Source organism: Oratosquilla oratoria, chromosome 44 (assembly GCF_046742065.1).
Source record: "Oratosquilla oratoria isolate Oo_2021 chromosome 44, ASM4674206v1, whole genome shotgun sequence".
Classification (NCBI taxonomy): Eukaryota; Metazoa; Arthropoda; class Malacostraca; order Stomatopoda; family Squillidae; genus Oratosquilla; species Oratosquilla oratoria.
Genome location: NC_134820.1, coordinates 14,430,078 through 14,454,978, shown reverse-complemented (window position 1 = coordinate 14,454,978; position 24,901 = coordinate 14,430,078). Strand labels below are relative to the sequence as shown.

General features: G+C 39.9%; 1 protein-coding gene across 3 annotated transcripts in view; it reads left to right on the top strand.

The window, feature by feature from the left end:
* Positions 1-24,901, top strand: part of LOC143022256 (dnaJ homolog subfamily C member 17-like) — a 60,244-nt gene that overhangs the window by 782 nt on the left and 34,561 nt on the right. For 2 of the 3 annotated variants that reach the window (XM_076180394.1, XM_076180396.1), the window contains exons 2-3: positions 6,670-6,817; positions 22,702-22,822. In XM_076180394.1, the coding sequence (XP_076036509.1) occupies positions 6,719-6,817; positions 22,702-22,822 (220 nt within the window). In that variant the 5' untranslated portion in view covers positions 6,670-6,718. The remainder of the gene's footprint in view (positions 1-6,669; positions 6,818-22,701; positions 22,823-24,901) is intronic. The other variant, XM_076180395.1, reaches the window with a different exon arrangement.

Below are 24,901 nucleotides of genomic sequence, written 5' to 3'. Positions count from 1 at the left end.
GAATCGTAGCTGTGGTTCGTAATATTACGGAGGATAAAAACGTAACTTCTCTTTGATCAAATTACATGAAAATCACACATTTTAAAGAAAATAGTTCAAATAATTCAACTACGAATCGTAGCTGTGGTCCATAATCTTACGGAGGATAAAAACTTAACTTCTCTTTGATCAAATTACATGAAAATCACACATTTTAAAGAAAATAGTTCAAATAATTCAACTATAAGTCTATTACACTAATAACATAATAGTAAGAAAATTAATAGAGTGAAGTTTGATCCATACCACCAGTGATAGATAAGATGGCAGGATGGATGTTGATATTGTTGTTATCCGATAATCCAACCCGATAGAAAAAAACTAATTAGTACCACCGATTTCTCAGCTCTTCCGTAACACGCTGCCTTTATTTTGGTATTAGAATAACCCGCGAGACTAGTAGTTTTTGTTCATTTTGGTCAGTTGCCAATACACTGAATTTATTTAGCTCATTTTTTATGCTGAAACATAAACCAAATATTCGATTCACTGCTGAATGCAAGCCACCATGTTTCTCTTATGTTTTTATGTACCGACATGTAACTGATGATGTAAGTGCTTGAAATTTACTACGATGGTAGTAAATGCACTCGCATAACATTTGTATGAATGAAATTTCCCGCGGTATGTAAATTTGGCCGTTTGCATGGTGTCGCATAAAATGACGCGCTATTGTGCTCGTCATCGACGGTGGCGCCTCTGGTGGTGTTTGACCTACCTACTGTAGCTGCAATTATTGACGGGTATATATTTAATTTTGTTGCTGGGAATCAGTTTATTCAGGAGAAGGGGACCCAATGGAGTAGAATACATTTGTGGGAACCCCCCCCCCCCACGGAAGCAAAAGGGTAGCACTGTTTTTCTATACTGCAAGAGTTAATCTATCTCGGCACTAGGCTAAGCCAGGTAAATTACACTTTTACAGGCTATTCACAACTTACATATTTGTTCAGGTTGCCGTCAGACATCTTCATTTAACTAAAGGAACCCCCTACTTAGCAAATTAATTGAGTGTATATATAGTTAAAGTTTGAGCCATGGGTTTTTGTGAAGAAATTTTATAATTTTATTTATTCATAGGTACGTGCGAATCCACACATGGCGCCACCATGTACTGTTTACATCGCCATCTTTTGTGGGCCATTGGATTTTGTTTGGCTTAGTTTGAATGTTAGGAGCATTTACCGCATGTGCATGATATTTAAATTGTCTTATTGTTCTGCAAGTGTATGCCCAATTCTTCAAAAGCAAACAAGTTTTCACCGATTTAAACACAAATTTGGTTATTAACCATGGCAAATTAGTTTTCCGTGTAAAAATCTAAAGGTAAGGCTTCTATATAAAAAAAGATTAATGTTATATTCATGTTTTTTAGTCTATTTTAACTCGGAAATTACCAATTCAAGATTATTGGAACTTTGTACAACTGAGCCTGAACGTGTTACATGTAGGAACGTATGCACAAATCCACGATCATCACCACCATCGCAGGTGTAATGTTTCAATTGCCATCTTTTTATGACCCGTTCGAATGGGTACACGTCAATTTGAATGCTTGTAGCATTCAGCCCATATGCAGAATTATTAAATTGTCTTGCTTTTCTGCAAGTGTATGCCCATTTCTTAAAAAAAAAAAAACTAACATATAAATGCAGATTTGGCTATTAGCCATTGCAAATTAGTTTTTTGAGTAAGAATTTAAAAATATGGCACTTACATATGAATATTTTAATGTAATATTCATATTTTTTTAGCCTATTTTCACTCTGAAACGAAAAATGTTCAGATCGTTGCTAATAAGATAGTTGTGCCTAAATTGTCAACATGTAGGCATGTTCTCCAGTACTTAGTTGTGTTTGGTAACACATGGCATGTCGGGGATACTACACATAGTAGTCATTGAGGGTGTTGCTCACAAGTAATACTTACATTGTTATGGTATGAATTTTAAGATGGACAGGCTATGCTATACCTATTACTTAGCCGGCTATGGCTATGATAGCAAGTACATGAAATAACTATTAATAATATGGTCAGTATTCCATGTCATGGACCATGTCCATGACCATGAGAAGTCTCAAGACTAGTAGAGGTCTAGAGGCTAGACTTAAATTTTCCTCTTCGTTTCATGATGATAACGGATATGAGCTGTTGAAATAAGGCTGTTTATTCAGATTGTCATGTTTATAGATAACATGATTAAACAAAATAACTCCTTTGAAAGTAAAAAGACTTTATTCATTTTTCTATTTCAGTAAATTAGTGTAAAAAATGATTCACCTATTTCAACATAAATTTAAGTTAGGTCTAAGGATAGTTGCCGTACTGACTGGTTAGTGTACTGAGAGGTAATCTAAGGCACCTATATATGCACTTTTTAATGTGATAGTAGAGTTCTTTTAGCTGCGTATACATTACATTGCGCATACATTACATTGATGGTAGGTGTTAGTATGAATAATATAAAAGGAAGGTCCTACATTGTTTTTGACATGCTCAGGTGATTTGTTGACCCATAAAACTTTCATATGCCAAGTTGCATGTCAATTGGGCCAGGGGTTTGGATTTTTCAGGTGATTATCTCAAAATTGACAATAGTTACCATGGCAACAGGAAAGGTGTTAGTAAGAATAGTATAAAAGGAAGGTCTTACATTGTTTTTTTATATACTCAGGTGATTTGTTGACCCATAAAACCTTCACATGCCAAGTTGCATGTCAATTGGACCATGGGTTTGGATTTTACAGATGATTATCTCTAAATTAACCCCTTCACTACGGGTCAAAATCTCGCGGGCAGCATTAGCTGCCAGACGTGCGATGTTGTGTCATAATACTCGCATTGTAAAGAATAAAGTTACCGCTTATATAGCTCGTTCTCATTCACCCGTGAATTTTGATAACCATAGAAAATATGATGAAGCCAGTTTACAGAGTATGGGGGTCACGCAGGTACGACTACAAAAAATATAATCAAGATGCCGACATCGGCATCCTCGCGTACCCACTTGCTCCTCATGACGCTTACGTAGGCATCATCGTATCGAGGGGGTTAACAATAGTTTCCATGGCAACATGAAAGGTATTAGTAAGAATACTACAAAAGGAAGGTCCTACATTGTTTTTGATATGCTCAGGTGATTTATTGACCCATAAAACCTTCATGTGCCAAGTTGTATGTCAATTGGACAGGGGTTTGGATTTTATGGATGATTATCTCTAAATTGACAATAATTGCCATGGCAACATGATAGGTGTTAGTAAGAATAGTTGTTGTTGTTGTTGTTGTCGTTCCCTAGACTGTCTGTCTGAGCAGTCCCGTCTCCCCAAGGAAGGCCACAGCCGAAACTGGGTTTTCCCACAAATCCTTTATAGAGTGTATGTTGTGTTGTTTGCGTGCATGATTGTGTATAATGCAGTCTTCCATTATGTGTTGTATGGTATGGGGTGAAGTGTTACATCCTGGGCAGCTGTTCACAACACGGTCGTCCAGCCTCTTCTGGTAGCTTAGAAGTGCTGGGTGGTGACCGCATCGCAGTCTGGCCAAGTGGACTCTGTCCTTTCGTGGGAGAGAGGATTCAGAAGGGTGGATATCAGGGGGTCTGGCATGCAGCAGTGTGTTGTCTTTCAGTGTGTTAATGGAGCGGTGAGTGATATGATTATGAATATGTTTCCGGAGGCTGGTATTTGGTGGTTGTGGAGGAAGAGAAGAGAGTAAGAATAGTATAAAAGGAAGGTCCTACATTGTTTTTGACATGCTCAGGTGATTTGTTGACCCATAAAACCTTCACATGCCAAGTTGCATGTCAATTGGGCCAGGGGTTTGGATTTTATGGATGATTATCTCTAAATTGACAATAGTTGCCATGGCAACATGATAGGTGTTAGTAAGAATAGTACAAAAGGAAGGTCCTGCATTGTTTTTGACATGCTCAGGTGATTTGTTGACCCATAAAACCTTCACATGCCAAGTTGCATGTCAATTGGGCCAGGGGTTTGGATTTTATGGATGATTATCTCTAAATTGACAATGGTTTTCATGGCAACATGATAGGTGTTAGTAAAAATAGTATCAAAGGAAGGTCCTGCATTGTTTTTGACATGCTCAGATGATTTGTTGACCCATAAAATCTTCACATGCCAAGTTGTATGTCAGTTGGGCCAGGTGTTTGGATTTTATGGATGATTATCTCAAAATTGACAATAGTTTTCATGGCAACATGATAGGTGTTAGTAATCTACTATAATAAAGTAGTAGCCTATGTCTGTCTGTTTGTTTGTTTGATCATAAAATCCTCCTAGGCTTTTGCAGATCGACCCCCGTAACCATATATTAAGGTACTTGGATAATTATATTTCATTTGCAAAAAAAGAATTATTTTGGTTAGGGTTAAGGGTTAAAGTTAGGTGGGTATGGTTAGGTGAGTGATTATTCACGAACTACTTATAGGTTTTTGCAGATAGACCCTGTAAGGGAAAATCGCCACTTAATCTTCTAAAGAACCAGCCCTCTTAAATTACGCACAATTCAAGTGCGCTTCAAAGTCTTACTTGAAACGAGCTGCCACGTATGACGACCAAGGTTATGTGCATCCCGGACAGACATGCTTTTATCAGAGAGAACATGGTGACTGCACCTAGTCCACTATTCCCTTCCCCTCTCTCCACTCTAAAACTGGCGTGATACATCGACTGGACGTCATTTGTCTCCAACTTCGCCTTCCGCTCTGCCAGAGTCGTCATCGCTCAGCTCCAAAACCCTGATCTTCTACCGAAGCTTTCTACGAGTAATTTAAGTGTTTACTGTGGAGTCAGTTCGAGTGAGCTATGACCGAACTGACCTAAAGTGAAACAGTTGGTGTTGTTTTTCCCTTTTCCTGAAATTTATTTGGTAGTACTGCATTGTGGAAGGACCAGAATTATAAACTTCCAGTGCAATCCTGTGTTTTCTTACTTGTCCTACGAGTCTATACACGAACCGAGAGTTCTGAAGCGGGCAGTGGTGGTCCGCACCTAGTTTCAGACCTAAAGGACCTAATTGGTCCTTTACATGTGGCGACCGTGACAGGACTGTAGACTCGTAACGACTCGTAAGGTTGGTGATTTGTCTGTTGGCACCTTGAGCGTACAAACCGTTCATTTGAATTTGTTTAGAGTGATTTCTGTCGTCTTGACACTTGCTCAACTGTGGTCGAGGCACCTTGAGCGTGCAAATTGTCCATTTAAATTGTCGTTTCTAGTGGTTTATGCCATTTTGGCATTTTGCTCGACTATGGTTGTGGCACTTTGAGCGTGCAAACTATCCATTTAAGTTGTTTGTCTTTCAGAGTGATTCTAGCCACCTTGGCACTTCGCTCGACTGTGGTCGTGTAACCGTGGGTTGGTGCGGTACCCCCCCCCCCCACTTGGTCAGACTATGTAGCACTGTAGCAACGGAAGCAAAAAGCTCCAGTTACTACGTCATTTTTTGTTTAGTCAGTAGGGTGTTGTTTAGGACAACTAGTCCTTTCGTCAGCTGGACGACCATAGTTTGTTCCGTATTGAAATTTTGGTGTATTTATATTTTTCGTTAACTTTAGTTACACAACTTTTCCTCTGTACTTGACCTTAATTTGTGCTGTTTATTTATTTATTGTCTTAGTATTTTGTTAATTGTAGCCATACTCCCAAGAATGTCTAAGTTTACTTCTATCAAAGAACTCAAGGCCCAGGCCGAATCCATCGGTTTAAAGGGTGACGATGTTGGCCGCTTTGTTTTAAATCAATAGGCATTTGAAAGGGATGAAAGAAGCAAAGAACGCGAGCAAGAACGGGATAAGGAATAGCGAGAACACGAAAGGGAACAGCGAGAACACGAAGAGAAAGAAAAGAGAGAACAGCGAGAACACGAAAGGGAACAGCGAGAACACGAAGAGAAAGAAAAGAGGGAACAGCGAGAACATGAAGAAAAGATGGCTAAATTACGACATGAAAAGGAAATTGAGCTTGCCAAACTTGCACCCGACTCCCGTAACCAGCCTTCTAGCCAGGACATCTTTGTCAAACGGCCCAACCTCCCCACATACCAAGAAGGAGAAGACATAGCCTCGTACCTCTCCAGGTTCGAAAGGGTGGCAAACCTGCTCCAATTTGAGGAAGATTCGCTTGCCACCAGTTTGGGCAGCACATTAACAGTTAAGGCTGCTGAATTGTATTCTACGTTTGATTTGGCAACAATAAGCAATTTTACCCTCCTTAAGCATGCATTGCTCACAGGATTTGACAAGACTCCCGAACGCTATAGATTGGACTTCAGGAACGACAAGATTCGCGTCGGGGAAAATTACCGACAATTTGCTATCCGTCTACGACAGCTATTCGACAACTGGCTGGAGGCGTGCAAGGTCCCCCAGATATTCAAAGCTCTAAGACAATTTGTTGTCTTAGATCAGTTCCTTGCTTCTCTAATTCCAGATATATGCCTCTTCATCAAGGAACAGAGTGTAACTTAACTAGAATCGGCGGTGGTAAAGGCGGATGATTGGGCCTCCGCCCATAAGGTCTATCCAAAGCCGAATACTAACTATGCTTCTGGTAAGACTTCTTTTCCTCGTAGGAAAACTAATGTGGTCGAATCTTTACCTCCCCCTAGCCATGGCTCAACCCATCAAGATACAAAAGGCGGTGCCTTCCGTACGCCCATGAGGTGTTTCATCTACGGTGAAGAAGGACATCATCGATCTCGTTGTCCAAAGAATCCCTGTGCATTCAAAGACAAAGAAGCCCAATCACAATTCAAGGTAGGATTTTGCATGAGTAACAGGACCACCCCATGTTTCACCGTTGCAGGAACTGTCAATGGCTCTTGGACTTCTACCATAGTCAGGGACACTGGGTGCAACTGTGTCCTGGTTTCTGAAGAAGCTGTCCCAGACGCAGATGTGTCCCTGTGCCCAAAGGTATCTGTAGCAGACTTTTTGGGACGAGTTAACGAGTTTCCTGTTGTCCGCTGCTATATACGCTGTCCATACTGCGAGGGATAGGTTGACACAGTCAGAGCCCCTATGAAGTGCGCAAGCGTCTTGATCGGCAACGTTCCTGGGGCACGGGATCCTAGTAAACCTGACCCCTTTCCTTTCAAACCCCATGCTAGCTCTTTAGACACTACTACACATTCAACTCTTCCTACAGGCATGCAAACATCCATTGCCGCCACTGCCCCTATCACGAAGATGGTCCCACCTCCTACATTAACTCAAGAGTCCACTTTCCAGATCAACGCTGTTGAGACTCACAGGTCCAAGATGAAGAGAGTTCATCCTCTTCAGATGCCTGCCCTTCAACCCCTGTTCGTTACCCCTGAAGAGTTCTGTAGTCTACAGGAATCCTGTCCCACTCTGGCTAGATTGTGGGATAAACAAAATCTGAGGAGATGGATCAGACGAAGAATGGTTCCTCCTTCCAGTATCTCAAGATAGATGGTTTGCTGTACCGAAAATGCATATTATCTACGCATGTTGAAAAGGTGGGAAAACTCGCCCTTGTTGTCCTGAAAGAGTGCCGACCTATCATTTTGTCTGTTGGCCATGAAAATTCATTAGCGGGACACTTTTCTCAAAGAAAAACTGCTATGAAGATAGCAGACAAGTTTTTCTGGCCTGGGATGGCAGTAGATATTCGTGATTTCTGCCGCTCGTGTGACATCTGCCAACGAATGTCGAGTAAGGGTAGAGTCAGACCTGTACCTCTACACCCTCTACCTATTATTACTGAACCTTTCTCCAGGGTAGCCATTGACTTGGTCGGTCCACTATCCCCACCTTCTGCAGAGGGACATCATTACATTCTCGCCCTCATTGACTTCGCCACGGGCTTCCCAGAGGCAGTTCCATTGAAGGAGGTCGATTCCATCTCTGTAGCCGAAGCACTCCTCACCATCTTCTCCAGAGTTGGCATTCCCCAAGAAATATTGTCTGACCAGGGAACACAGTTTACTTCACAACTAATGGCAGAATTGCATAAGCTCCTGGGTGTCAAGCCATCATTTACCACGCTTTTCCATCCGAGTGGGAACAGCCGCGTCGGAAGACTCCACGGTCCCTTGAAAGCTGCACTACGCAAAATGTGTACTGAAAAACCCCGAGATTGGCATCGGTATCTTGTCCCTACTTTGCCCTCAGAGAGATCCCCAGCGATCGGACCGGATTTTCTGCTTTTGAACTTTTGTATGGAAGAACTGTAAGAGGGCCCCTCTCGGTACTTCGGGACTTGTGGGAGGACCACAGTATTGAGGATGACGACCACTCCACCTTCAGCTACGTCATCGAACTCCAAGATAAACTGGCAGAATCGGCTAAGATTGCTGCCCAAAACGCCGACATTAGTACTGCCCGATACAAAGCTTATTTCGACGTCAGGCCCCAAGATCGCAAATTTCAACCCGGTGATGAAGTACTAATTTTGTTACCCAGCGATAAAAGTAAACTTCTGGTCGCCCGGAAGGGCCCCTACGAAGTACTGGAAAAGAGAGGTAAGGTGGACTATGTCATTGATAGCCCCACAGGCCCCAAGTTGTACCACGCCAACTTGCTAAAAAAGTATTATCGACGTCCTTCAGTTGCATTTGCCGAGCTTTTGGATGAACCCTCCACTATAGATGATAGCCCTTTACACAAAGAGATCTGCCTTAGTGAACCAGAAGATTCCCGACTACCCGTGACCCCTGATGGTCAAACCGACGAAACAGATTCAAGGCCAAACGTTAACCCTAATTTGGAGGAATATCAGCAGACTTCCTTGGAAGAATTGGTAAGTGAATACAAAGAAGTTTTCTCAGATAATCCAGGTTGTACCTCAACTGTCGAACATGATATAATCCTTACCACTACCGATAGGATTCATATGAAGGTATACCCTGTGCCTGTCCACCTTAAACCGCACTTTGAATCAGAGGTAGAGCACCTGTTCCAACAAGGTATCATCCAGAGATCGTCGTCACCACATTGTTCATCAGTCGTAATGGTTCGAATGTCTGACGGCTCGTATCGCATGGTGATAGACTACCACCAGCTGAATGCTGTAACAGTCTTCCACGCCAAACCTGTATGTAACATTGAAGAGGATTTGTACAAGTTTTCCGGCTCGAAATACTTCTCTGAACTGGACTTGTGCAAGGCCTATTACCAAGTGCCTCTTTCTGAAAGAGCCAAACCCCTGACCGCTTTCCCAACTCATCTCGGCTTCATGGAATTCTGTCTCTTACCATTTGGTCTTGCCACTGCATGCGCAATATACATCCGCCTAATGCGTATTGTTCTTGCCGGCTTACCTAATGTTCTTACGTAGTTGGAGTTTCTCGGCCGTATTCCGCCGCTTACACGGCGCTCATTACAGCCACCCTCATACAAACTAACACTTGTATTCTTGGTTCATAGTCATATCATCCAGATCATAACACTCGGTAAACAAGTATGTCTTCAGTCTTTTCTTGAATATTTCAACATTTTCGGCCATCTTAAGGTTCAAAGGTAATTTGTTATAGAGTCTTGGAGCACAATTTTCAAAGGCTCTAAATCCAATTTCCAAATTATACCATGGCTCATGTAATCTATGTGGCATCACACTGTGTCTTAACAACATATCTGAGTCTATATGAAAGTCTACCAGAATTTAATGCCTGATAGGCCATCACACATATTTTATACACAAGTCTGGCCTTAATTGGTAACCAATGCAGGTCAATTAAAGTTGGTGTTATTCTCTCATGTGAAGATAACCCTTTAATTAACCTTGCGGCTCTATTCATGACAAGTTGCAGCTTTCTCAGTAGATAGTTAGGGAGGCCATAGTACAAACAATTACAATAGTCGAGTTTACTGATTACATAATTATGAACGAGCATTTTGGTAATATTCTCGTCAAGATACTTTCTTACAAAGGCTATACTGTATTTCGTAAGTGATAGCCCGCTGCTCTCACCATCTGATTTATCTGACACTTAAAACTTAAGTTACAATCCACCATCACTCCTAGGTCCTTCACAACATCTTTTACTTCCAATACAGTATCATTAATTGTCAAGTGGGGAATGTTCAGTCTCATGATATCTTGTTGTTTTCCAACAATTACACAATCAGTCTTATTTTCATTTAGTTTCAGTTGTTTGGACTTCATCCATCTATTTATATCTACCATAATTACACTCAACTTTTCTTCAATATTATCAATATTTGTCACTGTCATGTAAAATTGAGTGTCGTCTGCAAACAACTTGAAACTCGCGCTATGTTTCTCAAGTGTATGAGATAGTGCAATTGTATATATGCAGAACAAAACAGGACCCAGCACACTTCCCTGGGGGACACCTCTTTCTAAGGTTTTTTCCTCTGAGTAAGATTTACCTATTTGAACACAGTATGTCCTATCACTCAGGTAACTTCTTAAGTATTCCAATGCATCCCCATCTACACCAATTGATCTGCAGTCTCTCAATAGCAATTTATGCACAACAGTGTCAAATGCAGCACTCAAATCTAATAAAATCAGAATACCACACTTTCCCTCATCCATTACCACAAGTAAATCGTTGATCACTGAGCACATTGCCGTTTCAGTAGAGTAAAGTCTCCTATAGGCAGAATGGTTATCAGGTAACACATTCACTCGTTGCATATGCTCGAGCAGTTGATTCAAAATAACATTTTCCATCACTTTAGATAAAAATGTCAAATTAGAGACTGGTCTAAAAGAATTCAAACACTGTGCATCAAGATTTCCTTTAATTATTGGCTTCACGGTCACTCTCTTCTCAGACATTGGGAATATATTACTTTCAATACTTTTAAGTCTCGCTCTATTTTGATATTGAACAATCTCACTATAATGAACACATATTTTAAACACAAAAGATGAGCACAAGTGGACATGGTATCGCTGGAATTATGAGAGGCAGGAATATACTTATAGATTAATGATTGACAAGATAATAATCAATAATAAAATTATTTTCAACGATGTCAAGGCAATACCTTCACTTTCATGCGACTCCGACCATAGAATGGTAATAGGAAAAATAAACTTCATACGACCTAAAAGTGTCAAAGGACCAATACGAAAACGTTTTTCAACTGAAAAGTTGAGCGACCCAGAAGTTGCATTACAACTTGCCCAAAAAGTGAAAGAGAATTACATAGATCCTGATACACGGGATATAAAAGTTGAATGGAATAAGTTTAGAGATGGCATAAAGAAAGTATGTGAAGATGTTTTACAAACGAAAACAACAGGAAGAAGAAAGAAAAAGAATACCCCTTGGTGGAATGAAGAAGTAAATGAGGCGGTAAGACGGAAAAATAAAGCCTTTAGAATTTGCCTCAGGATAGGCAAGAACATGTCTTAAGGATAAATGAAGCAGAGACTATAAAAAGAAAAGCAAAGGAAAACAGCTGGTTAAAGATTGGAGAAGATCTTGAAAGATATATGAATGGGGCAAGGAAACTAATATTTAGTCTTGCAAAGTCGTATAGGAAAGGAAATACAGTACCAACCCATTCTATAAGAGACAAGGATGATAATCTATTAATAGAATCACAAGAAATTAGTCAAAGATGGACAGAGTATTTTGAGGATCTGTTGAACATCACAGGACAAGATGAAGATGAAAGAGAGTACAACCCAGAATATATGAGAGAAAGTGAAGTGGAAGACACAGGAAGAAATGAATGGAAAATAACAAAAGCAGAATTGAGAGTAGCCATAGAAAGGATAAAAAATTGGAAAGCACTAGGAGAGTATGAAATTTCAACAGAAATTATAAAGAAAATGGGAAACACCGGACTAGAGTGGATGTTAGAAGTGATAAATATAGCATGGAGAAATAAACAAGTCCCAGATGATTGGACAAAAGCGATGATATGTCCAATACACAAAAAAGGTGACAAAACAAATTGTGAAAACTATAGAGGCATCTCTCTACTATCACACACAGGAAAGATCTATGAAAGAATTTTGGAAAAACGTTTAAGAAGCATAGTTGAACACAGAATAAAAGAATCTCAGAGTGGTTTTAGACCAGGATGAGGAACAATCGACAATATCTTTACTCTAAAAATATTAATGGAAAAATGTTGGGAGTGGGACAGACTTAAATGCCTTGGGTTTATTGACCTTCAAAGGGCTTTCGATAGAGTACCAAGAGATCAGTTATGGCAAGCTATTGAACACGATGAATATGAGGTACCAGTGAGTCTAATAAAAGCTATTAAGAGTTTATATGAAAATAGTGAAAGTAGAGTAAAGACTGAGAAAAGAGACGGTAAGTGGTTTAGGGTCAAGTGTGGAGTAAGACAAGGCAGAGTGCTATCTCCATTATTGTTTATAATGTACATGGACAGGATAATTAAGGATATTGAAGGAGAGAGAAATATGAACCCACTGGTGCTTGCATATGCTGACGATATAGCTATAGCTGCAAACAGTTGGGAAGATCTACAAACTGAAATGGACAAATGGAATGATGTGCTAAAACAATACAGGATGCAGATGAATGTTACAAAAACGGAAGTAATGTGTGTCGACAGAAGGCGAGTTGAGGGAAGAATCGAAGTTGATGGACAACAATTAAAACAGGTCAAACATTTTAAGTATTTGGGAGTGGAATTCAGTGATAATAACCAGCAGGAGACTGAAATAAACAGCAGGATTACAAAATATAACAACACCCTAAATATTTTGTACCCACTATTAAAAGAAAAAAGCATCCCACTTCAATGCAAGAAGACAATTTATGTCTCAGTGTTAAGACCGGTGTTAACATACGGCAGTGAAGCCTGGTCCCTAAACACCAAATTAAAATGTCGCATTCAAGCAGCCGAAATGAGAGCCCTTAGGATAATAAGAGGAGTGACAAGACGCGATAGATTAAGAAATGAGCGAATTAGACAGGAAATAGGAGTGATGTCAATGCTGGATTCAATAGAAGAGTGGAAGATGAGCTGGTACGGACACTTTATGAGGATGGAGGATTGGAAGTACCCAAAACAAATGCTGGAATGGGTACACACAGGAAGAAGACCAGTAGGGAGACCCAGGACCAGATGGATTTAAAGGTATTGAGGAAGCAAATTTACCACAAGTGCAAGAGAGACCTACGAGGATAGAGACGCATGGAGAAGACTAGTGAAGAGCTGCTGCTGACAGGATTGTTTTTACCAGGCGTAGTGTGAGAAAAAAAGAGAGAATTTGTTTATTCTTCAGACTGGTCTCAACACTGTACGGAACTTAGAGCTGTTTTCGATAGGCTCAGGAACCATCATCTCAACCTAAAGACTTCAAAGTGCCACTACGGATTCTCGACCATCCAGTATTTTGGCTACATATAGAGTGGAGATTGTCTACAACCTCAACCAGACAAGGTACCTTTGTGTCGCGTACCACCTCCATGCACAAAGAAGCTTCTACGCTCGTTCTTGGGTATGGTAGGTTTCTAAAAGATGTTTATCCACCAGGCCACTGAGTACACTAGCCCTCTATCCGATCTACTCATGAAGACCGTCAGAGAACCTCTACCGTGGACTGAAGAGTTCCAGTCCCTGTTTAATCACCTTAAGCATGTATTATCTTCTAACCCTGTCCTCAGACTCCCTGACACTAGTCTAACATTCGTCCTCCATATGGACGCTTCTAATCATGGTCTCGGCACCGTCCTACTACAATACCATCTTGACTACTTCCATCCAGTTGCAATCACCAGCCGGAAACTTCTCGACTGAGAGAGCAAGTACCCCACTATTAAGAGAGAATGTTTTGCGATTGTATTTGGGATCCAAAGGCTTGATTATTATCTCAAGAGGGCGAGAATTTGTTCTCAAAGTCAATCACAAACCCCTCACCTACCTTCACACGTTCAAGGGTAAGAATGGCAGACTGTTACGATGGGCTCTGAGTCTGCAAGCTTACAAGTTCAGGATTGTACATGTGGCCGGAGTTGACAATATTGGGGCTGACCTGCTTAGTCGAGCATAAACTTTTCTTCTCAATTTCAGGTGGCGTTTCCCCACTTAGTCTTCCAAAGGAAGACTCTTTAAGGGGGGAGTTGTGTAAGGGAAAATTGCCACTTAATCTTCTAAACAACCAGCCCTCTTAAATTACGCACAATTCGAGTGCGCTTCGAAGTCTTACTCGAAACGAGCTGCCACGTATGACGACCGAGGTTACGTGCATCCCGGACAGACATGGTTTTATCAGAGAGAACTTGGTGACTGCACCTAGTCCACTACTCCCCCTCCTCTCTCTCCACTTTAAAACTGGCGTGATACATCGACTGGACATCGTTTGTCTCCAACTTCGCCTTCCGCTCTGCCAGAGTCGTCATCGCTCAGCTCCAAAACCCTGATCGTCTACCAAAGCTTTCTATGAGTAATTTAAGTGTTTACTGTGGAGTCAATTCGAGTGAGCTACAGCCGAACTGACCTAAGGTGAAACAGTTGGTGTTGTTTTTTCCCTTTTCCTGAAATTGATTTGATAGTGCATTGTGGAAGGACCAGAATTATAAACTTCCAGTGCAATCCTGTGTTTTCTTACTTGTCCTACGAGTCTAGAAATGAACCGAGAGTTCTGAAGCAGGCAGTGGTGGTCCGCACCTAGTTTCAGAACTAAAGGACCTAATTGGTCCTTTACATCGGTAAATTTTAATATATCAATGTATGTATATATATATATATATATATATATATATGTATATATATATATATATATATATATATATTTTTTCCCGGAAATCAGTAATAAAGAACCTTAATATAAGTAAATACTGTACACTACCAAACAGAGCTGCAATAAGAGTTTCCTGACACCATGATTGTGTCATCTGTCCAGGCCAGTCATTGTCAGTTTGACAATGGCGATGGCTAGCTTGTGCAATTTAAGCTATATATGAATATAATATAGTTAGTATTAATTTTTTTAATTAGAATATATCAGTTTGGGTAGAAATTAATAAAAAGAAATCCTAATACTTCAGATTGTCTTTTAATGATTTACATTAAGAATAAAATCCCAAGATCAAAATAGAAAAAGTTATGTCAGGTTAGGCTTGGGTTGAATAGATATGTTAGGTTAGAGGGGGTCGTACTAATTAGTGACAGCTACCATCAGCTTATACATGGATGGGGTAGTGTGAGAGGTAAATGCAAGGGTAGTGGGTCAGGGATTGGAGATGGTTAAAGAAAATGGAGAAAAGTGGAAGGTGAGCCAGCTGTTGTTTGCTGACAACACTTCACTTGTGGCAGGATCGGAGGAGGGATTGAGGAAGTTGGTGATGGAGTTTGGGAGAGTGTGTGATAGAAGAAAGCTGAAGATAAATGTGGGTAAAAGTAAGGTGATGAGATGTACAAGGGGTGAAAGTGGCAGTAGACTGGAAGTGAGCATTAACCCTTAACAGGTAAAGGTCTTTTTGGGAAACACCTCAGGTAAAGTGGGGTCTGACAGACCCCAAACACAAAAAATACAAAAAGAAATACTTCCACTGCGTTTATTGACATAGAAATCAAAACATATGTACTTCAACTTATCTTCTTCTATTTACATGCTTGAAAGTGACTATAATAGTAAGAAATATTTTTTAATGAAAATTATGAAAGAATTATAAAAAATAAGGTATTGCTGACTTAAGAGGGTACTTGACTGAAAACAGGAAATGTGAAGCGGTTGGTCATCATCATTTTGTAGACACCAACGTCCCAACCATCTTTAAGGAAAAACAGAGCGACAATAAATGAATGATAAATGTGTTTCAAAAAAACATAAAATCTATTTTTTTTACCCCAAACACAAAAAATACAAAAAAATATTTCCACTGCATTTAGTGACATAGAAATCAAAATATATGTATTTCAACTTATCTACTTCTATTTACATGCTTGAAAGTGACTATAATTGTTAGAAATATTCTTTTTTATGAAAATTACAAAAAAATGATGAAAAGTAAGGTATTGCTGACTTTAGAGGGTACTTGACTGAAAACAGGAAACATGAAGTGGTTGGTCATCATCATTTTGTAGAGACTAATGTCCCAACTATCTTAGGAAAAGTAGAGCCACAACAAATGAATAATAAGTGTGTTTCATAAACCATAAAATCTGAAAAAAATTGGAGGTAATTATTTTGACTTTGTGATACTGAAGAATCTAATTGCAGTCATTGCAGATGGGGGTTGAATGTTCCTGACACACTGGTCTTTTGCAGTGTAGGCAATAGTTACCCAGAATAACGACAAACAGATAAAAAAAAAATGATAATGAACATAAAACTATGATTCCCTAGTCAACACAATTACGATGCATTCCAAATAATATCATCACCATCGAAAACAAACAAAATTCAAGATATCAGTCATAAAAAATGATAAAAAAGAAGAAATTCTTATTTACCCATAAGTATAAATGATAAAACATTTATATGACATGAAAAAAACTCAGGTAAAGTGGGGTCTAACAAACCCCACGCTACTCACACCTAAGGTAAAGTGGGGTCTGACAGGCCCAAAAGTTCTATAAAGCTTACATAGAGCAAGATTCAGGAATGACCCTATCACCCCCTTAAACTACTCCACTCGTCAAGAAGGTATAGGGGAGAACATATCTATATGAAATATATTAGTATATTAAAAGTAAAAAACAAAAAAGCATGGGGTCTGTCTGACCCCACTTTACCTATGAAGGGTTAAGGGAGAGCGGCTGGAGGAAGTGGATAGTTTTAGATACTTGGGTGCAAATGTGGCAGGAAAAGGTGGAGTGAAGGTGGAAGAAGAATGTAGATTGAGAGAAGTGAGTAAATGCCTTGGTGGATTAAAAAGTGTAATGAGGAATAGACATTTGGTAATGGATGCTAAGAGGAGACTGTATGAAGGAGTGATTGTGCCAACAGCACTGTATGGGGCAGAAACATGGAACATAAGAGAGGAAGAGAGAAGGGGTTTGAATGTGTTTGAGATGAGGTGTCTGAGAAGCATGATGGGAGTTACTAGGCTAGATAGAGTGAGAAATGAGGAGGTGAGGAGGAGAACAGGGGTGGAAAGGGAGTTGGGAGATAGGGTTGATGAAAGAGTATTAGGATGGTTTGGACACATGGAAAGAATGAGTGAAGAAAGACTAGTAAAAGAGGTGTGGAAGGCAGATGTGGAGGGAGTGAACATGAAGGGACGTCCTAAGATGAGGTGGATGGATGGGGTGAAGGGGGCTTTGGGGAAGAGGGGAATGTCTGTTGAGGAAGGACAGGAGAGGACAGAAAACGGGTGAATGGAGAATGGTTGTATATGGGTAATGTTGTGATTGCATGAGGTGGAATGGGTGGGGGGATGGGGGTGAGGTAGTATGTGTGAGCAAATTCTGACACTGCCCGAAGGGATTTCTCCCCGTCTTCTCCTTTTATGCATGGGGGGATGGAGAGGGGGGAGTCGCCGATTTAATGAAGCGGCCTTGCTGTGGATGTGCTGTGTCTTGCGACACTGCTTGTGACCCAGGGCAGTGGACAAGGTGCAGGGATGACCCGTCATCCAGGAGGTGCTAAGATAAGAGGGAGGGTGGAGGGGTGTGGAGTGTATTCAGGGATGGAATGGCTGGGAATGATTTTATGCCTTTTCCTTTTTGGCTACCTCCCTTGTAAGGGGGAAAAAGCCTTGGTATATGTATGTATGTACTGTACCATCAACAGTAATGATATTAATTGTTTTTAGTTAATATTGGCATATATAGAGTATTTGTGCTATACAGGGGGTCACCGCAATTCGAATTATCTCAAATTCGACAGTAGCTAATTTATACCCAACCCTCAAGGTTCGACAGCCAGACTCGACAATTTGACATTCAAATCTCGTGCACCACCCACCCGATGCGCCACTCTGTCTCACTCTCGCCCCAGCCATTATCAAGGCAAGCCACGCTCCGCTGTTCCACCTCTGGCCCCACCCCTACGAAACACACTTTCCTGCCTTTCAAAGATAAGCTTGAGCTTATAAGTGTGAGGCAGGTATGGCTCATTCTGCCATTGCAGCAGAAATGGGTGTCCCGAGATCAACAGTATCAATGATTTGGAAGAACAGGGACAAGTACCACCAGGCCGCTGCATCAACATCTTCCACGACTTCCCTTGTTTTCCGTGGCTCAAGGGACTCCCATCTCGACACGATGGAGGACATGTTGATCAAGTGGATAGAGGATAGGACACAACGCAAGATGCCGATCAGCATGGGGCTCGTGCAGGCCTCAACATCCACCACCAAAAATGTACTGTACAGCAGCTTAATGTACATACATACATATACCAAGGCTTTTTCCCCCTTACAAGGGAGGTAGCTAAAAAGGGAAAGGCACAAAATCACCTCCACCCATTCCATCTCCGAACACACTCCACACCCCTCCACCCTTCCTCTTATCTGAGCACCTCCTGGATGACGGGTCATCCCTGCACCTTGTCCACTGCCCTGGGTCAGAAGCAGTGTCGCCAGACACAGCGCATCCACAGCAAGACCACTTCATTAAATCGGCGACCCCCCCTCTCCGTCCCCCCATTGCATAAAAGGAGAGGACGGGGAGAAATCCCTTAGGGCTGCTTCAAATTTTGCTCACACATACTACCTCACCCCCCCTCCCCTTTGATATTACTGATTTAGTCTAAGTTAGTGTTTTTTAGAGGTCATAGTAATATTTTGGGGGTCTGGGCTGGAGGTCGGTCCCTATCCCCCCTAATTACAATGTATTATTATGGGAAAAACTGCATCATGATTCGACAAAACCCAGGTTCAACCGATGATAGACCGCCCCATCCCTGTCGAATTGCGGTGACCCCCTGTATTTCATTGTATCTAAGTTTTTAAGCATTTGGCCACATCAATATTGAGATTCAAGATGTGATACACTACCAACAATTCAGAGCTCAAAGCAAGCTTCAAGATCCCATGTTTGTTTTTGTTTGTTGTGGAAGACAAATTAATAAAAGTCTGAGGATAGACCCATCTTGAATGTTGAGTAGTAGGAGTAGGACTAAGAATGAATTTTCTTATAAAAGTGCATTTTAATCTTACTAAAAAAAATTGAACTATGAGGCTTTTTTTATTATACAGGTAGTTCTCGAAATATGCGACTTCGATATATGCGAATTCGCGTATATGCGATTCAAGAATTTGCACCACTTTTCGACATGTGCGGGGATATATTCGAAGATATGCGATTTGACATAAAAAAAAATATTCGCGGCCGATTATTTTTTTCAAAATACCTATTATATATTTGAAGTTGGTGCGCATAAAGCCGTGTGGTAACACTGGCTGCATCAGCTAGGTAGAGCTGGCATCACTGCGGCGTTATCACAACAACAACACCGGCAGCTGTACATCGTCTTAGGCATCCTTCCTGTTTCATAGGCCAAACCATTGTCTTTCTGCAGGTAATTAAGCTTTTTTGATACACAAATTAATTGTTTTTTCACAAACAAATTAATTTTTGATACTTATTACTGCCCCAATTAATTTCGTCAATTTTCACTCTCTGCAAGAATTATCGTTTATTCTCCGCACTGGATAAACTCTAAGCAGTAAGCCTGCCTGTGTATCTCCAGAGCACATCAACAGTCAGTTTAAGCATAGCAAGCAGTCTGAAATGTGAATTGTAAACAGACTGATTTTTCAAACAGCTGAAGAAAATACGCTTGGCGAAATAAGTGATGTTTACGGTAGCGTCTTTTCCCGAGGTTAATACTTACATGTCAGAGAGTGTTAATGTTGCAGAATATCATGCTCGCTTTGCTCACTCACTCTGTTCTATAACCTGCAGTATGTAAGCCCTTTGCCAAAATAAAATATGAAAAAAAAAAAAAAAAAAAAATCAATCCGAGTTGAGAACGTATCCCCCTTTTTCCCATAGGTTCAATAGTTCGATATATGCGAATTCGTTATATGCGGGGGGTCCGCGGAACGGAACCCCCGCATATAACGAGAACTACCTGTATTTAATAGTGTACCATATTTTATCACATCTGCAAGTTTGAAAGTATGTGGCCACATCAATATTAAGATATTGATTAACGTTTCTGAAATGCCCTGGATATGTTGACTTGACAGACAACTTGAACTACAAGGCAGTTCATGGCGTGTTGAAACTTGTGTTCGAGCTCTGAGTTGTTGGTTGCGTATCACGTCTTGATTATCTCAACTGATGGGACAAAATACTTTGAAAATTGAAGACATAACAAAATAAAACACATTTATATATGCTAATATCAATTAAAAACAATGAATGTCATTGGAGTTGTTGGCAGTTGTCGGTAATTAGTACAATGGAGTTAGAGGTAAGACTTTAGGCTCTAATTCATAATGTAAGGTGCAAGTTGCTAAAATTATTTATAGAGATGTAAAATCATTTAAAGTTAATGTGTTAGGGTCGTGCTAGTTACCAACAACTACCATCAACTCTGTGACTTTATATTTTATAATGTGAATAGTGTGATGAATCGTACATATGGCAGCCGATACTGCACGCAAGAATTTGACTCGTACTGAAGTGGTTAACTAAAAACAATATCATTGTAATTGTTGGCAGTTAGCATTAGTTAGAATGACCAATATGATATGTGTAATAAAAAGGGAAGTGGGGAGATGAGTCAGTTGTTGTTAGCTGATGACATTGTGTTTGTGGCTAGGTCAGAGGGTCTGAGGCAGTTGGTTACAGTGTTTGGGAAGATAGGCAATAAGGAGAAGTTGAAAATAAATGTGGGTACATGCAAGGTGATGAAATGTACAAGTGGCAGTAAGCTGGAGGTATGTCTTAAAGGAGGTTGGAGGAAGTGGATAGGAGGAGTAAGGGTGGAGGTAATTTGTTGAGTGTTGGAACCAAATAAATTGCGTAGAGGAATGAAAAGTGGTCATGAGAAATTATATTTGGGGATGGAGGCAAAGAGAGGACTGTATTTACCTAATTGTAGTATACAGTAACACCTCCCATAAGTTGGCATAATTAATAGGGCCACAGTCCATGCTGACTTACAAGATCTACTGATTTATGAGTCATAACTATCATAACCCTATTTGTAGCTAAAATAAGTTGTTTCAAATCATTTACCTTGTTTTACTGCTGCAGAAAATACCTTCTTGTGTAATGTAAAAGTGCTTGGAGGCTTAAAAAAGATTGGAATGGCACTTTTATTTTATTCAAGCACACTTGAAACACACAAGCATGTGAAATTTCCATGTTTCCATAAAATTACACATATTAAAGAACTTTTTTACATACATATACCAAAGGCTTTTTTTCCCCTTATAAGGGAGGTAGCCAAAAAACAAAGGCATAAAAACCACTCCCACCCATGCCATCCCTATCATACTCCACTCCCCTCCACCCTCTTCCCTCCCTCTCATCTTGGCACCTCCTGGATGACAGGTCATCCCTGCATCTCACCCACTGCCCAAACTGAAAAAAAATCTTTGACATGTATAGACTTGTAACTTTTACTTGTAATAATTTTGTGCCAATCTGGATTGATATTCAATGCATAAGATTCACAAGATTTCACTATTTGAAGCTGAAAAAAAAAAGAATGCAAAAGCACCCTAGTGTAGGAGGGGGACACCCCACTCCAACACCCAACCCCTGCCTGGTTACTCCACTGCCTTTATATATATATATATATATATATATATATATATATATATATATATATATATACATACCCCATTCACATGCCTGAACAGATGAGCACGTGTTGAACACCTACATAAATCTAAAAATGGAGAATGTCATTGCTGTCACTGTACACTGTAGGTCATTTGGCATCACTCACTGTCAGAGATGCTTTTTGGGAGTTCTGGAGATAATTGGTACATCTTTTGGTTTATTCACAACATAAAAGATTACATAGGAATAAGATATGGCTATGGTGGGGGGTAGAGATAAAGTGTGGGGATGTGGTTGATGAAACCTTCAAATCTTTGCCAGAGTTTATTAGTTATTTAGATTTTAAGATCTTAGTATTTCTTGAATTTGCCCTTGGGCAGTGTTTCAAGTTGTGTTACATATATCATATTTACAGCTTTACATTAGATCCTAAAGTCTTACCTCTATGTGCAAACACAAACTCTTGAGAATTAAAAACACATTGTAGTAAACTTTTGAGCTTTCAAGTTAAACTTGTTGAACTTAAATACATGACAAGCTCAATAAACTGCAAAACAATACAATAATTACTCAAACTCCATAATATATCACACATTTCAACAAATGAATTCATTACTAATATGCCAACAATTACAATTTTTTTTTTGTAGTTCTACATTCTTAAGATAGGATACAGTAAACAAGACACAACAGATATCTTATCTCTTCCACTTTTAATATGTCTCCTATTTAAATCAAGGGTACAAAATGGTTTCTTAAATGAGGGTTACCAGCACCTATCTATAGATTTTTATATCTCTGGCTTAATGAATTTTATTGGTTATATACATAGCCTCTAGCACATACTAAAATGCGGTAGACTAGATACAGATCACTTATATCCTACTGAAGCTTTCATTACACTTAAATGCATAAAGTCACATACAAAATCTCATATCATGTAGTAAAGGATGAGAAAATGTGAATCTTTTTTACTACTTGTTCACAATAATGGCATAATTACCATTGTTCAACTTTTACAGATTAAAAAGGTGTACAGGAAGAAAGCCTTGAAATGTCATCCTGATAAAAACCCAGACAACCCAAGTGCAGCGGAAGAGTTTGATCGTCTTAAAAAGATTCTTGAAATCCTCTTGGATCCAGGTGAGTTGTTGAAGCATTCATTTAAACTGTTAACAGGTTGAATGAACTTCTAGTGTGGTTCTTGACAGTGATATTTTTCAGCTATGCGAATATCATCTTGCCGATCAGTCATTTGAACCCTTTAAAAAACAGATTTTTTTTTTTTCATAATCTTGACAGATGCTTTTAATAACATCCAATAGCTTCTTATGTCTATCAGCATTTAAAGATAATTTGTTCATGATAGATTGTCTATCAGCATTTAAAGATAATTTGCTCGTGATAGATTGTCTATCAGCATTTAAAGATAATTTGTTTGTGATAGATTGTCATGCTCCAGATGAAAAGTTTTCCATGTGTCCACATCAAATAGATTAAGAATTGTAATTGATTAGGAGTCACTGGGCTAGTAAACCAAGTTACCTTTAAGAAAAGAATATTGGAAGGTGTCCCTTGAAACTTTTTATAATACCTTTACCACCCTTTTTTGTTTGATATAATATTTGTGAAGATTAATGTAATGGAACCAAACACCCTACATAGTTTACTATATATGCAATATTGTTATCAATCTGAAGATCTTTTTATTAAATTTCCTTTTGTATTATGTATGCCTAACTGTAATATAAAGAAAGGTGCTATAAATATGTAGTTGTAGTTCTCCTGTCATTCCTTTCAAGATTTTCTCTCCCCTAAACCACTCTCTACCCTGTACCTTAACTAAAAAAAAAATGGAGATAGGAGAGACTAGTGAATCTTTTATTTGTTAAACTAGAACTGACTTACTGACATAGGCATGGTTCATTAAATTCCACGCTACAAGGCCCTCTGTGAGGGGCACTGTCCTAGCCTCCTGATAGGGGGAGTGTGTGACGTTAAAACATAAAAAAAAATGACTTACATGTGGCCCAAGGCCTGTATTTAAACCACATGTAAGTGAACTATCTGTGGTGTACAAGTGTAATGGGTTGGGTCAGGTCAGCCAGTGATGGGGCAATTAGCAACGTCCAAGGGAGGATGTGGGAGATCGTGAGGTTAGGTAGTGCCATCCATGTGGTGTGCAGTGAGGTTGTTGTCATTCCCTAGAGTGTCTGGCAGAGCAGTCTTGTCTCCCTGAGGAACACCATGGCTGAAACAGGGTTTTCCCACAAATTCCTTATAAAGTGTATATTGTGTTGTTGGTGTGAGTGATTGTATACAATACAGTCTTCCATAATGTGGTATGGGGTGAAGTGTTGCATCCTAGACAGTTATCTGTGATGTGGTCACCCACCCTTTTATGGTAGCTTAGGACTGGATGGTGGCTGTATTCCAGTGTGTCCAGTTGGATTCTTCCTTGCAGGGGAGAGAGGATTGAGAGGGATGGATATCAGGGGGTGTGGCATACATCAGTATATTGTCTTTCAGTTTGTTGATGGAGCAGTGAGTGATATGATGATAGATATGCTTCTGGAGACTGGTGTCCGGTGGTTATGGAAGAAGGGAAGCAAGTGTGTGTGATATAGGTATTTGGGTATTATTTTGATGTTTCTTAATGTGTGGGTGTTCTGCCATGTAGTGTAATATGTGGGCTGTGTTTGTGGAGGCTGTGGTGAGTGTTTGTATACCTCTCATATCAAGGTGATCCTTGACTGAGGACTTTCATTTCATGATGTAGATGGTCTGGGTGTTGTATTTGTGCAGCCCATAATTGTCTTTAGGGCTTTGTTTTGTATGGTCTGTGGGGTGTTGTGGTATGTCTCAGTGAAATTAGAGGCCCATGCAGGGCTTGCACAATTCATCACTGAGAGTACACATTGTATACTATAGTGGTATTTTTTCTACATGGCTGTGGCTTCGGTTGGGGCTATTTTGATTCTATTTGTAGTGAATCAGGTGTTGAGTGTGAAGGTATGGCTGTAGTATTTCTGCAGCTGTCTGTATTAATGTGTGCATGTAATTGTTATGTTGTCTGTGTAAGAAGATATTTGTATTTCTGAGGTGTAGGGTGTAGGTATATCATGCATGTGTATATTAGAGTATGGGGGATAGGACTGACCCATGTGGTACTCCATTCCTAAAGTTTCTGGCTAGCCATCTTTTGGTCATATTATTCATGTC